Source organism: Rana temporaria, chromosome 2 (genome assembly GCF_905171775.1).
Source record: "Rana temporaria chromosome 2, aRanTem1.1, whole genome shotgun sequence".
Lineage (NCBI taxonomy): Eukaryota > Metazoa > Chordata > Amphibia > Anura > Ranidae > Rana > Rana temporaria.
The window spans coordinates 28,499,169-28,515,322 of record NC_053490.1 but is presented as its reverse complement, the minus strand read 5'-3'; the positions used below and the strand labels follow the sequence as shown (position 1 = coordinate 28,515,322).

The 16,154-nt window shown below is 43.7% G+C and overlaps 1 protein-coding gene across 3 annotated transcripts in view; it reads right to left on the bottom strand.

Moving 5' to 3' along the window:
• Positions 1-16,154, bottom strand: part of GDPD4 (glycerophosphodiester phosphodiesterase domain containing 4) — a 151,091-nt gene that overhangs the window by 68,318 nt on the left and 66,619 nt on the right. For all 3 annotated transcript variants that reach the window (XM_040339983.1, XM_040339982.1, XM_040339984.1), the window contains exons 5-7: positions 11,406-11,465; positions 6,927-7,025; positions 6,239-6,332 (exon numbers count right to left, since the gene is read on the bottom strand). In XM_040339983.1, coding sequence (XP_040195917.1) covers positions 6,239-6,332; positions 6,927-7,025; positions 11,406-11,465 — 253 coding nt within the window. The remainder of the gene's footprint in view (positions 1-6,238; positions 6,333-6,926; positions 7,026-11,405; positions 11,466-16,154) is intronic.

Sequence of the window (16,154 nt, the reverse complement as noted above, 5' to 3'; positions counted from 1 at the left end):
TGACCTCTGAACTCTGCTTTACTTACTACTGACCTCTAAACTCTTTGTTACACCTGATTGCAGTCACAAGGGGCCAGATTCACGTAGGGCAGCGGCTGCGTAACGTATCGTAGATACGTTACGCCGCCGCAACTTTTCATCGCACGTGCCTGATTCACCAAGCACTTGCGATGAAAACTACGCCGGCGGCCTCCGGCGCAAGGCGGGCCAATTTAAATGGGTCGTGTGCTATTTAAATTAGGCGCGCTCCCGTGCCGGACCTACTGCGCATGCTCCGTTTCTTAACTCCCGCCGTGCTTTGCGCGCCGTGACGTCATTTTTTTGAACGGCGACGCGCGTAGCGTAATTCCGTATTCCCGGACAGCTTACGCAAACGACGTTATTTTTTAAATTTCGACGCGGGAACGACAGCCATACTTTACACAGCAATACGATTGCTGTGTAAAGTTAAGGCACCAAAAAAAATAACTTTGCGACGGGAAACTAGACTAGCGGCGATGTAGCGAACGCGAAAAACTGCCGGGGATCGCCGTAACTCCTAATTTGCATACCCGACGCTGGTTTACGACGCAAACTCCCCCCAGCGGCGGCCGCGGTACTGCATCCTAAGATCCGACAGTGTAAAACAATTACACCTGTCGGATCTTATGGCTATATATGCGTAACTGATTCTATGAATCAGTCGCATAGATAGAAACAGAGATACGATGGCGTATCAGGAGATACGCCGTCGTATCTTATTTGTGAATCTGGCCCAAGGTGTATTGTTTTTTAATAAATTTTTATTGTTGGAAAATGTTATGGTTATAACATCAAGAGTTCTATTTATTGTCATTAACTCTACTTAAGGCTACACGCCAAACCTTAAAAGTTCAGCATGTCATCAAGTCATGCATCAACTATCAACATAAAATTATACAATTATAATGTGATGCAATATTTGCTATCAAAGCCGTCTTCTCCAACAAAATCCGGGGAGGAGGGAATCTAAACTATCGGGGGGGGGGGGGGGAGTATGAGGTGTCCAATAAGGGGGAGTGGCCTGGCCACGCTTCCAAGTTTGTTAAAAAAGGAAGGGATCTATATATATGAATATATACACATATGTAAATGTCTATAAGTATGTATTTGACTAATATTTCAAAGTATCTGACCCGAAAGGTCAAATAGATACTGTATACCTATTCAAAAAGGGGTGCCATTGTCAACTAACTCATAAAAGGCAAAAATAATGGGGATTCAAGAGACTGCACCCATGGGGTCCAGACCTCCCTAAACTGAGAATCATTTTCGTTGACTGAAGCTACAAGCTCTTCCATGCACATGATATAGTTCACTTCTGCAACCCATTCCCGTATTGTTGGAATTACTGCCGATTTCCAATATCTGAGTATCAATGCTCTACCTGCCATCAATAAAAAATATTTCCTTTTTACTGGATGTGATTGAACCCGGGATCAGAGATAGAAGGGCAACCTCCCGGGCCTCTGGCCAGATCTTGCCCGTGATCAGCTGGCTGAGGCCCCGTACACACGACCGAGTTTCTCGGCAGAATTCAGCCAGAAACTCGATCGAAGCTGGATTCTGCCGAGAAACTCGTTCGTGTGTACACTTTTCAGCGAGGAAGCCGACGAGGAACTCGTCGGGCCGAAAAGAGAACATGTTCTCTATTTCCTCGTTGTTCAATGAGGAAAGTCGGCCCGCCGAGATCCTCGGCGGCTTCCACACTGAACTCGACAAGGAACTCGATGTGTTTGGCACGTCGAGTTCCTCGGACGTGTGTACGGGGCCTTAGGCAGAATATGGCAGACCAGTATGGTTTTATTGCCAAGCAAGACCACCACATGTGTACATGTGTATCACTAGGCCCACCACATCTCCAGCATTGGTCTGGTAAGGCCGGGTTGATTTTATTTAATAGGGCCAGACAGCGATACCATCTAGATATGAAGAAAGAAGGCTTTATCCCATTCCTCAGGAGCTAATTCATGGCCTAGTTCTCGGTCCCTGTTTCGGATATAGAATGGGCGATGGGGGAATGCGTGAGATAAAAGAATTCCATAAATTTTAGAGAGGGCATGTGTACATTTTTAATCAGAAAGACACAGCTCCTCAATCTTAGTCAGATCCCTACAAAAGCACTCCTTGCCCAATCCATCATAAAGATGATGTCATTGGAAATATTAAAGCCAATCTCCTTGTCTAATGCAAGGAATAGAGCTAAGCTAACTCAGGGTTTCAGACCCTTCGGGGTGAGTGCATTTTGAATAGAAGACGGGTGTGGTGGTTGCCAACAAAGAAAGACCTTAGTAGATCTTCGAGGTGAAAACCCTGGATTACCCAAAATAGGGGGTGCGCAAAGATATACAGTGTAATGGTCACCACCGTTTACGACCTTCCATCCCATCCAAGACAGCTTATCGACACTCCACAATCAGGCAAACGAACACGACCCATAAGAATTCCCCCCAGACACGAGACACACAGCTCTGTGCTTCTGGTTTCAAATGTAATGATACTTTAATGGTTTCTTCTCAGCTTTTTATGCAGTTACAATCATATGACAGTATTCAAAGGGACAATGAGATCTCCACCCCCCTAATCACACACCAAGGCTAATTACTAACCATTCTAGACGTGTCGGCGCCGGCCTATAATTATCATGATCTAATCACTGCACATTCCTTCATTAACAGCATAACAAACAAAACACCATCACACACTGAGTTCCCTAGGCAGACGTTCCGTCTCCGCACACAGCTAGACACCTATTCACACCTCTGAGCATCAATAGGCTTTAGACAGTGTTATCACACAATTAAAGGCCTTTCAAGAGCCAGCCTTATTTAACAGTCTTCACAGAGAGATGAGTCACTATTGACTGGTTGGGTCACAATTAACCAACAACTTGCAATCTTTCAAGATCCTGCAATATGAACTATTATTAAGGTCCCATCTCATGTAATACATGAATTATGATTAGCCACCCTATGCCCAAAAGGGGCACAGGGTGAACTTAGACCCAAGAGTTCTTAGGGCCGCTGGCACAGGAGTATCCCCCATCCCTCAAAAGTGTCACGGGTCATCCTGTTACATACAGTATTATAAATAGTAATAGCCTTGTCCCAGTTGTATAAAAACGAAGAGAGCAGGAGTGTTAGTTGTGAAAGAAGAGGATGGTTCGTTGAGAACAGCCAACTAAAATTCTGTGTCCCGGTGTAATATAATTCCACCAGCGTCTCTTTTCCCCACCAGTATATCATGCCTAGGTCCAGCTACCGATCTAGCCCAAATAAACGTAAGTAATATAGAGCGTAAATAGTTTATAATATAGTATAAATAAATAAGTAACAAGGTGTACTAGTGAGTATTACTTGGTACATTTTGGATGGCACCAACCATCTTTTCACTCAAGCACTCCATATGATTGCTATATGAGTGTTATATAAATATTGAAATTCTCTTTAATTGAGGCATGGGCAAGAAGTAAAAGAAAATCTCTAATGGGGTTATAGATAGAGCTAAATCCCCAAAAGTAATGTTAACTTTTCTCCACTCTATCCAACAAAAATATAAATTTGGCTGGATTTATGCTGACTATTAGCATCCATACTAGTATAGTAGTAGATGGCCACTGACTATATGGGGGAGATTTAGGCCCCTTTCACACTGGGGCGGGAGCCGCGGTGGCGGTATAGTGGCGCTAAAAATAGCGGCGCTATACCACCGGATTTGCCGCGGGATTCAGCCGCTAGCGGTGCGGTATTAACCCCCGCTAGCGGCCGATAAAGGGTTAATACCGCCTTTTTCAACGTATTTTCAATAGCGTTTATTTGCGGTTTTTTTACTTTTTTAGCATTTTTCCACGTTAGCATTTTTTAGCGTTTTTTTTGTTGAAGAAAATATATATTTTTTTCAATGAATCAAAAACGTTAAAAAACTTTGGTGAGTGACGTTTTTGAGCGTTTATCAGCGTTTATCGACGTTCATCAGCGTTTATCAGCGTTAGAGCATTTTTACAGCAGAAAAACGTCTCTCAGAACCCACTAGTTTTGGTTTTTTTTACTGCTCAAAAATACCACTGCCCAAAAGTGATAATAACAGCCTATGTGTGCATGGACACATAGGATAACATTTGAAATGTGACCTCTGAAGGTAAAAATAAAAAGAAACAATTAAAGGGGGCGTACCATCATCCAGAATATAGATATATATGAATTGGTTCTGAGGTCCCCAAACCAAAGAACCAAAGAAGGGGGGGTTTTTGGGCCATTGTTGGACTATTGCGGTGGGTTGGAAGTCATGACGAATATCTTAGATATCTAAGATATTCGTCATGACTTCCAACCCACTATTCTTCTCCCCCCCTGGGGATTACTATACTGGTGTTGCGCTGGTCGTTAACGCTTTTAATTTTGTACCCCCCTTTGTGTCTTCACCGATACTGTATTTAATAAAAATGTTTTTTCTATATAATTTACTTGTGTTTGTACATCTTATAATTATGTTACCAGTACCGCAATAGTCCAACAATGGCCCAAAACCCCCCCCTTCTTTGGTTCTTTGGTTTGGGGACCTCAGAACCAATTCATATATACATAGGATAACATGATGGAGAGTTTATTGATTGTAGAAAAAAACGTCTACTGCCAAAAACAGCTGTGTAGAAATGTCCAAAAACGTCCAGTGTGCATGAGGCCTTAGGCTGGATTCACACTTATGCATTTTTAGTGCTTTTTGCATTTTGCAGATTTTCACCACCATCCATTTACCCTGGTTTCCTATGGAACACGTTATTTAGTGCAAATCTGCAAAATGCAAAAAGCACTAAAAATGCATAGGTGTGAATCCAGCCTTACAATAAAACCTGGAAGCAGATTGGTTTCTTTGCAGAGCTGCACCAGATTTTGCATCTCCAGTTTTAGTAAATCAACCCCATATGTGTGGAATTGTTCTTCAAAATACATCTTTGAAGAACATCATGATAAAAAATACAATATTAATCAAAGATGTATTTAAAGCCTGGGGCTAAGCACCCCTGGTTTAAAAAAAAATTGCAGTGTAATACTTACCCTCAATCTGGAGTGTATCCCTGCAATAGCTCTTATTTGCCGCAAGATGTCCTCAGTGTTCCAGAAAGACTGAGGAAAGAATATGAGTACAGGGTGTCATGGCCCCACCCCCGAGGATAATGCCCAAAGCTCACAATGTATCAAGGGAAAAGTAGGGCCAATGGAGTGGGGGAGCACAGAACTGGGCTTTAATAAGGCCGCTCTCAGTCAAGGATAATGCCGGCAGAGTGCAGAAACTCAGAGCAACCAATCAGCTATCATTGTGCTGAAAACAATTAATTAAAAAACAAATGCTGATTCATTACTTGCACATCACCCGTAAAAAAATGTATGAATCAGTTCTGACGTAAACAACATAAAAAAATAATAATGTGTGTACATTATCCGCATATGATCTCTGAGGACAAGTGCCTTTTATAAGATTGCTTCAAGGCTTAGCACATACGTGCAGTATTTGCCTAAGATCAGAAAAAGTATTTTTAGCAGTTCTCATACAGCATTTTTCACACTAAATGTCACCGGTTGTGAGTCTCGAGCACAAGAAAACTACCGAATATTTGAATATTGTTACCATTCCACAGAGAATATCAAAATACCGAACCAGCCTGAAGGTTTCAGGACAGTCTAGTATTGTATCTTTCATGATACAGATGCTACTTAGCCATGCTCCACGCAGAGATGAATATTTTAATATTTTGTATTTAAATGGGATCTCTGGGCTCAATGAAATGGTAATGGGTCAACATTTGTGGAATCTAATGTGTTATATGAGTGATAACCAATGAACAGAAAATGTGATACCTTTTTAGCATCTAAGGGCCTGTTTTCTCTCAAGTGCTCCAGCTGTAGACTGCTCTCTACAGCACTGTTGCAAGTTCCACTGAACTCTGGTTGAGAAACTGTGCAGGATGCTGTGATCATGCTTCCTCAGGGGCGGATCCATGAAGCCCTGCCCTCATAGGATACCCTCAGTCTTCATTGTTAAATGACACTAGTGTCATTCAACCGGAGGGACTAAAGACACCTGGTGGCAGAAAATAATTACTGCAGGATTGTACTGGAGATGAGGTGACTTTTATTTTTTAGCAAACACTGGCTCGGGCTCATTTAAAAAAAGAAACTAGAGTTGAACTTTAAATAAGTATTCGTAATAATGGCAGTCTTACTTATTTTATTCATCCGGACAAAATATAGGGCCACTGGCCAGGACAGTAGGGTCATGCATGCCAGGGAACCAATGTGCAGGTACGGAGCCGTCACCTACAAATAAGGAAACACAGGGGTAATAAAAAAAAAAGAGCATACAAAAGAAATGATATGCATTAGAAGCCAACTGGACTTCAGGTTTCAGTTTTTAGATGGGCAAAATAGGATTTCTGACTAGCTGCTATGGGGAAATGTCAGTTGGGGAGGGATTGGGCCTCTAAATAGTTAGTTCACCTAAAACCGATATTTTAATGAGGGGTGGAATTTGGTGGGGTGAGTCAGTACCTGGGCTTCCTATAAGTCTTAGATACTCCAACAACAAGATCACTCTGTCTTTGCGGCCATGGCATTTTAAACCTGGAGCACAGAGTTTGATAGGCAGCACCACCTGTCAGACACCCATTGAGTTCAATGGGACCAAGCTGCAACCATGGGCCAAACGCTTGGCTCACAGTTGCGGCACGGTCCAGCAATGTAAAACTGCCATTTGGCAATTACAATAGTAAAGTAAAAAACATGCCTGTCAGCCACTGCTACACTGCCCTTTGAAAAGTAATTCACTACAGATATCTTTTTAGAGGGCGGTAAGCAGTACGGCTAATGTGCAAGAAGCCTTAGTGAAATACAGTTGAATGCCATCGTTTGTACCTGGAAGGAAAGGCGAACAGCGGACCATTCTTCACCCCATAAATTAGAAAGGGCAGCAAGAGCGGCAATAAAAAACACAAGAACAACCAGCGACCCAGCCTGCCAGAGATAAGAGCGATCAATAGGATAACAAAGCAATGAAATGACATGAAGATAAACTAAGAAGTACAAGGTGAGCTATACAGCGGCAACAGTTATACAATACATGATTTATAGCTAACATGGCACAGCACCTAAAACAAGACATTTGAGTATAATAGATGATGTCAGGGGCACTTTGATGACAATTGACATGAGGGGACACTTGATGAAAGGGGCACCTCAATGGGAAAATTTATGTAAGGGGACACTTGAACTGGGACACCTGATGCAAGAGTGGATGTGTGGACACTCTGATGAGGACAATGGACATGAGGGGACACTCTGTTGGGGACACTTGATGTAAGGGGGCACTCTGATGGGGACACACAGTATAAGGAGGCAACTCGAATGGGAAAGTTGATGTAAGGGGACATTTGGATTGGGACACCGGTGGTAAGAGTGTAACTCTGATGTGGACAGTTAATATAAGGGAACACTCTGATGAGGACAATTGACGTGAGGGGACACTCTGATGGGGACACCTGATGTAAGGGTCACTCTGACGGGGACACACAATATGAGGGGGCATCTCAACGGGAAAGTTGATGTAAGGGGACAATTGGAAAGGGACACCTGATGTAAGAGTGGATTCTGATGGGGACATTTGATGTAAGAGGACAATCTGATGAGGACAATCGATATGAGGGGACATTCTGATGGGGACACCTGATGGTAGGGGGCACTCTGACATGGACACCCAGTGTAAGGGGTCACCTTGAGGGGAAAGTTGATATAAGCGGACAGTCTGATGAAGACAATTGACGTAAGGGGACAGTGATGGGAACACCTGATGTAAGGGGACACTCGGATTGGGACACCTGATGCAAGAGTGAAACTCTGATGGGGACAGTTTGTGATGGATTCGTCCCGCACTCTGCTTGAGTGCTTCTGTCAGTACAAGACTTCCTCCAGTCTGAACATAGATATCAGATAGTATAACCACCTATTGCAACCAAGAACTAGGCAGGACTCGTTTTGGCTTCAAAACTGGAACTTTTTTATTGAACAAACTTACACAGAATATATACCCCATAGGAGGACATCCCCCTCCTGATCATATTACCCTAACAATACAAACTGCACAGAGCAATATAATTACAACAACCGACATATACTATAAACATTACCTTAATTACACAATTAGCCACCTAGGTGACTCAGTGCCCACCCAGACTATATAAACACAACCCACAATGGCTTGACATACAGACAGACAATTGTTGAAAGACCCTTAGGCCCCTTTCACACATGTGGACCGTATGTCCGCTTTTTCATCTATCCTTTTACAGATGAAAAAGGGACATACATTAATCCCTGAGATAGCGGGTGTCAGTGGATGAACATCCGCTGACACCCGATCTCATCGGTGTCCGCAATGCTCTGATTCTGCAGACGGAGGAAAATCCTATTTTTCCATCCTTCTGCAGAGTGGATCGGGTGAACACGGACAGACGCTCCGTGTTCATCCGATCCCCCCATAGGGGAGAGCGGAGATCTGACAGGGCGGTCCCTGCACAGTGTTCAGCGGAGATAAACGGAGCAATCCCTGCTGAGCAAGCGGACACACATGTGCGGATCCTCACAAGTGGCTTGCTGATGACATCAACATTTACTATGAGTCCCACAGTGTGCTGGAAATGTAGCATCTAGGCCCTTAACATGGATCCTGGGCCTAGAGTCCCAGAGTCTGTGGGCCGGATTCAGATAGATTCCTCTATCTATCTGCCGGCTTAACGTATCTCCGATACGTTACGCCGCCGTAACTTTGGGCGCAAGTTCCGTATGCAGAAAGAACTTGCGCCCTTAGTTACGGCGGCGTAACGTATGTGTGGCGGCGTAAGCCGGCCTAATTCAAATGGGGATGTTGGGGGCGTGTTTTATTTAAATTTGACTTGACCCCGCGTATTTGACGCTTTTTGTGAACGGCGCCGTTCGTGAAAAAATCCCAGTGCGCACGCTCGAAATTACGCCGCAAAGCCTCATTGGTATCGACATGAACGTAACTTACGCAAAGCCCTATTCGCGAACAACTTACGCAAACGACGTAAAATTTTCAAAACTCGGCGCGGGAACGACGTCCATACTTAACATTAGCTACGCCTTATATAGCAGGGGTAACTATACGCTGGAAAAAGCCTAACGGAAATGCGCCGGCGGGACGTACATTTCTGAATCAGCGTAAATACCTATTTAGCATATTCCTCGCGTAACTATACGGAAGCGCCACCTAGCGGCCAGCGTGATAATGCAGCCTAAGATACGATGGTGTAAGACACTTACACCAGTCGGATCTTAGGGATATCTATACGTAACTGATTCTCTGAATCAGGCGCATAGATACGACGGCCGGCACTCAGAGATACGACGGCGTATCAGGAGATACGCCGTCGTATCTCCTTTCTGAATCCGGCCCAGTGTGTCTTGGGGAGACATGGACTTGAATCCAAAGTAACATTACTCCAAGGGTCCCCCAGGTATATACCTCACAAAGAGTAGTGTCCCCTTAAAAGTTAGGGCCAATAGTCAGTAGGCAAAAGGCTAGCCTGCAGTCCCCTCCTAAAGCGCCTGTCTCGAGTGAGTCTGTCACATAGTTAATATAAGGGGACAATTGACGTGAGGGGACACTCTGATGGGGGCACCTGATTTAAGGTGGCACTCTGATGGGGACACCTGATGTAAGGGGACCCTCTGATGGGGACACCTGATGCAAGAGAGCACTCTGACGGGGACATCCAATATATTAGGGGGACCTCGAGGGGACAGTTTATATAAAGGGACACTGATGAGGACACTTGATGTAAGAGGGAACTCTGATAGGGACACCTAAAGTAAGGGGGCACTCTGATGGGGAAACCTGATGTAAGGGGCAATCTGAAAGGGACACCCAATATAAACAGGCACTTCAAGAGTTGATGTAAAAGGACACTCGGATGGGAACACCTAATGTAAGGTGGAACTCTGATTGGGACAGTTGATGTAAGGGGACACTCTGATGAGTAAAGTTGATGTGAGGGGACATTCTGATGAGGGTAATTGATGTGAGTGGACACTCCGATAGGGACACCTGATGTAAGGGGGCACTCTTATGGGGACACCCCATATAAGGGGTCACCTCAAGGGGAACGTTGATGTAAGGGGACAGTCTGATGAGGACAATTAACGTGAGGGGACAGACTGATGAGGACAATTGACGTGAGGGGACAGACTGATGGGGACAATTGACATGAGGGGACACCTGATGTAAGGGGGCACCTTTGAGGGCAAAGTGGATGCAAGGTGACACTCGGATTGGGACACTTGATGTAAGAGTGGGACTCTGATGGGGACAGTAGATGTAAGGGGACAGTCTGATGAGGACAATTGACATGAGGGGACAGACTGATGAGGACAATTGACATGAGGGGACACCTAATGTAAGAGGGCACCTCAAGGGGAAAGTTGATGTAAGGGGAAACTCGGATTGGCACACCTGATGCAAAAGTGGAACTCTGATGGGGACAGTTAATGTAAGGGGACACTTGGAAGAGGACAAGTGACGTGAGGGGACACTCTGATGATGATAATTCCATGTGTGTTAGTTTTGCTATATTATAAGTAATAAAGAATCCCCAGTAATAAAGTGTTAAGGGTATAAGCATCCAAAATAAAGATTAAACATGGTTGGCATTTTTTAACATCTATAGTCCGGATTCACAGAGAGCGGGCGCACATTACGCTGCCGTAGCGCAAATAATATACGCTACGCCGACGCAGCGCAGAGAGGCAAGCACGGAATTCCCAAAGCCAGTGCTCCCAAAACTGCGCTGGGTTTCTAAGGCGTAAGCCGGCGTAGGTGGAAGTGGGCGTGAGCCATGCAAATGAGCCGTGACCCCATGCAAATGATGGGCCGAGCACCAGACAGATACGTATAACGAACTGCGCATGCCCCGGGACATAGACGCATCCCCATGAGCATGCTCACAACTACGTCGGAACAACTGCCTAAGATACGGCGGATCACTGCGCACGCCCTGAACGTAATCTACGCCCAGTCACACACGTCCAATGTAAATTACGTAAATTAAGCCGGCTTGGGTTCCCTGGTGCAGCCCTTTGCATGGATGCTGCTGAGTTACACCTCCTTTGTGTGCTCACCCTACGCCGGCGTAGGCAAGTTACGTCGTTGGGATGAAGCCTGTTTTTAGGCGTATCTTAGTTTGTGGGTCCGGCGCACAGATACGACGGCGCATATTTGCACTTACGCGGCGTATCTGGAGATACGTCGGCGCAAGTGCTTTGTGAATCCGGGCCATTATATTTTACATATGTAACTGACATAACTTATTAGCTGAGTCTTACCTTGTGACACCAGTGTAGATAGAGTTGCTGTCCTTCTGACAACAAACATACTGCTAAAACCTAAAACAAAAAAAATATATGTTGTACAAAAGTGATTTTAAAAATCAAAGTCAATAACTTTGCCCATTCATTCACACTCCAATTATTACACTGGCCAATGAAAAGTAATATCACCCTATATGAGACATTTATATGCTAACATGTAAGAGCTTAATGTGGAAGAAAAACCTAACTTTAGCTAATCCTAGAAATGTTCCGTCCTCTTCTTCTACCTTTTTTGCCTAAGGTGTACCTACCTATTTTTAATCCACTCCGTTCCAGTCACATGGTCCTGCAGCGCTGTCTCCCCTATGTTGGCAAGCAGCTGCTTCAGGGGAGAGAAAGGAGCACTGACAATGGCTGGACCATGACAGCCTATGAGTGATGTCACAAATCCGGGAATTTACAGCCACTGCCAAGCACTCTCTTACGTAGCGTTGCAGGATCATGTGACCAGACCAAAGAGGATTGAAACTAGGTATGTACTCACGTATTTCTATACAGGTTGGGCAGGATAGGTAGCAGGAAGGGGGAAGGAATATTTTTAGGAACAGTTATAGTTAAAGTTTTCTTTCAGTTTAAAGAGAGCATTTAATCACTCACATCAGTCTCCACCCCCGAGGATCTCACAATGGCATCTTGTCGTTTTCTGCAGGTACTTTGGGTGGGGCCTTCCAGTTCCCTCCCACTGCTCTCTGTACAGGCTATGCTCAGTACTGTAATGATGTCAATGCTAATTTTACAAGTCAATACAGTAACTAGGTTTGCAAAGACAAAGTAGATTTTTTTATTTTGTGTCTATTGAGGAATATATTTAGATGAAAGTTTTTGTGCTAATAAAAGGTTCGGCTTTATTAGACAGAGAAAAAAATATTTGGAAAGAAATATAGCTCCTGTATATACAGCCCTTGCTTGGAGTCTATAACTGCACAACAACAATTGGGCCTAATACCTGTTTTATTATTCCTCTATAGCTGCCTTTAAAGGGCTCTTTCACACGGGTGACTGCTGGGGTTTTACTGCCCCCTGGCTGCACACCTGAACTGTAACAATACAGCCTGACAAGGGCTATGGCAGCAATGCTTTGCTTCATGGTCATGGCATTTTTAAAGTAGAACTAAAGGCAAAACCTTTTTTTTTCATTTTGGATAGCGTAAGGGCCAGTTCACACCAGACGCAGTTCCGTACAGTTCCGTGCGCATTTTTTCTACACTAAAAATGCATGCAGAGTGTTTTCCATGTATTCCAATGGCTCTATTTGGATCAGCAAAAGTATGCAGGCATAGGACACACCCCTTGTCACACCCCCTTAACCACTTCAGCCCCGGACCATTTTGCTGGTCAATGACCAGGCCACTTTTTGCGATTCGGCACTGCGTCGCTTTACTGACAATTGCGCGGTCGTGCAACGTGGCTCCCAAACAAAATTGGCGTCCTTTTTTGCCCCATAAATAGAGCTTTCTTTTGGTGGTATTTGATCACCTCTGCGGTTTTTATTTTTTGCGCTATAAACAAAAATAGAGCGACAATTTTGAAAAAAATGAATATTTTTTACTTTTTGCCATAATAAATATCCCCCAAAAATATATAAAAAAACATTTTTTTTCCTCAGTTTAGGCCGATACGTATTCTTCTACATATTTTTTGTTAAAAAAAAATCGCAATAAACGTTTATTGATTGGTTTGCGCAAAAGTTATAGTATCTACAAAATAGGGGGTAGTTTTATGGCATTTTTATTAATATTTTTTTTTTCGGTGCGACCTTACGGCGGACACTTCGGACACTTTCGATACATTTTTGGGACCATTGGCATTTTTATAGCGATCAGTGCTATAAAAATGCATTGATTACTGTAAAAATTTCACTGGCAGGGAAGGGGTTAACATTAGGGGGCGAGGAAGGGGTTAATTATGTTCCCTAGGTGTGTTCTAACTGAAGGGGGGTGGGACTGACTAGGGGAAATGACAGATCGCTGTTCATACATTGTAGGAACATGCGATCAGTCATTTCTACCCCTGAAAAGACCGGTAGCTGTGTGTTTACACACACAGCTCCCGGTTCTCGCTCTGTAACGAGCGATCGTGGGTGCCCGGTGGTGATCGCGCCTGCCGGGCACGCGCATCGGCACCAGGGGCGAGCAGGGGGGGGCGCGCCCCTAGTGGCTGAAATGTGAAATCACGTTATATTATGTGATTTCGTGTAGCCGAGCCGACCTGCCGCCGTAAAACTGTGGCGGCTGGTCGGCAAGAGGTTAAAGGAGAATTGTACGAAAAAATAAGATTGGTAAACCTACAAGTGCTTTTTTTTACCACTTCTATTCCTTTATATTGGCTTTTGGAATTTACAAATGCAGCAATTTAGAAATCAGGTGAAAGGTTTAGCGCTGGAAAACACTTTTTGATATATAAAAAGTGTATTTTATATACAACTATATAAATCAGACCAAAATGAGGGACAAATAAGGAGGAAAGAGAGACAGAGGGATTTTGTTCCAAATCAGAGACAGTCCCTCAAAATCAGGGACAGTTGGGAGGTATGCAATTAATGCGCTGGAAGCTTCTTGGATACAGCAAATGGCTTTACTTCTTATGGAGGATATCTTTATCATGGAACAGGAAGAGAACACAAACAAGTACACTGACCATAGATAGACAATACATCCTTTATATCATAGAATACATGAACTATACACTACTGTATAATACTACAGCGCCACCTGCTGCGTAGATAGGTATAATGCATACAATACAGTGCCTTGCGAAAGTATTCGGCCCCCTTGAACTTTGCGACCTTTTGCCACATTTCAGGTTTCAAACATAAAGATATAAAACTGTAATTTTTTTTGAAGAATCAACAACAAGTGGGACACAATCATGAAGTGGAACGAAATTTATTGGATATTTCAAACTTTTTTAACAAATAAAAAACTGAAAAAATGGGGCGTGCAAAATTATTCAGCCCCCTTAAGTTAATACTTTGTAGCGCCACCTTTTGCTGCGATTACAGCTGTAAGTCGCTTGGGGTATGTCTCTATCAGTTTTGCACATCGAGAGACTGACATTTTTGCCCATTCCTCCTTGCAAAACAGCTCGAGCTCAGTGAGGTTGGATGGAGAGCGTTTGTGAACAGCAGTTTTCAGTTCTTTCCACAGATTCTCGATTGGATTCAGGTCTGGACTTTGACTTGGCCATTCTAACACCTGGATATGTTTATTTGTGAACCATTCCATTGTAGATGTTGCTTTATGTTTTGGATCATTGTCTTGTTGGAAGACAAATCTCCGTCCCAGTCTCAGGTCTTTTGCAGACTCCATCAGGTTTTCTTCCAGAATGGTCCTGTATTTGGCTCCATCCATCTTCCCATCAATTTTACCCATCTTCCCTGTCCCTGCTGAAGAAGAGCAGGCCCAAACCATGATGCTGCCACCACCATGTTTCACAGTGGGGATGGTGTGTTCAGGGTGATGAGCTGTGTTGCTTTTACGCCAAACATAATGTTTTGCATTGTTGCCAAAAAGTTGGATTTTGGTTTCATCTGACCAGAGCACCTTCTTCCACATGTTTGGTGTGTCTCCCAGGTGGCTTGTGGCAAACTTTAAATGACACCTTTTATGGATATCTTTAAGAAATGGCTTTCTTCTTACCACTCTTCCATAAAGGCCAGATTTGTGCAGTATACAGGGACTGATTGTAGTCCTATGGACAGAGTCTCCCACCTCAGCTGTAGATCTCTGCAGTTCATCCAGAGTGATCATGGGCTTCTTGGCTGCATCTCTGATCAGTCTTCTCCTTGTATGAGCTGAACGTTTAGAGGGATGGCCAGGTCTTCGTAGATTTGCAGTGGTCTGATACTCCTTCCATTTCAATATTATCGCTTGCACAGTGCTCCTTGGGATGTTTAAAGCTTGGAAAATCTTTTTGTATCCAAATCCGGCTTTAAACTTCTCCACAACAGTATCTCGGACCTGCCTGGTGTGTTCCTTGTTCTTCATGATGCTCTCTGCGCTTTAAACAGACCTCTGAGACTATCACAGTGCAGGTGCATTTATACAGAGACTTGATTACACACAGGTGGATTCTATTTATCATCATTGGTCATTTAGGTCAACATTGGATCATTCAGAGATCCTCACTGAACTTCTGGAGAGAGTTTGCTGCACTGAAAGTCAAGGGGCTGAATAATTTTGCACGCCCAATTTTTCAGTTTTTTATTTGTTAAAAAAGTTTGAAATATCCAATAAATTTCGTTCCACTTCATGATTGTGTCCCACTTGTTGATTCTTCTGAAAAAATGACAGTTTTATATCTTTATGTTTGAAGCCTGAAATGTGGCAAAAGGTCGCAAAGTTCAAGGGGGCCGAATACTTTGCAAGGCACTGTATATAGTCCATTTATATGCAACCATGCTGTTGTTCTTTTCAACGGGTTATACTTTAACTCAGGCTGCATGGTGCCACCTGTCAAACTCGCCCACTAAGTTCAATGAGACCACACTGCAACCGCAAGCTGAGCGTTTTGCTTATGTGTTGCAGTCCTGTAATGTAAAATTGTTGTTTGGCAATTAAAAAATAAAAGTAAAAAAAAAAAAAAACATACAAAAAACAGGCATTCAGGAGGCGGCAATAGCATGTCCTGATTACCTGCCCTCTGAAAAGCGACCCAAGGGTGGTATGCCTAACACTTCTTAAAATAGTTTTTTTGAGTATGTAC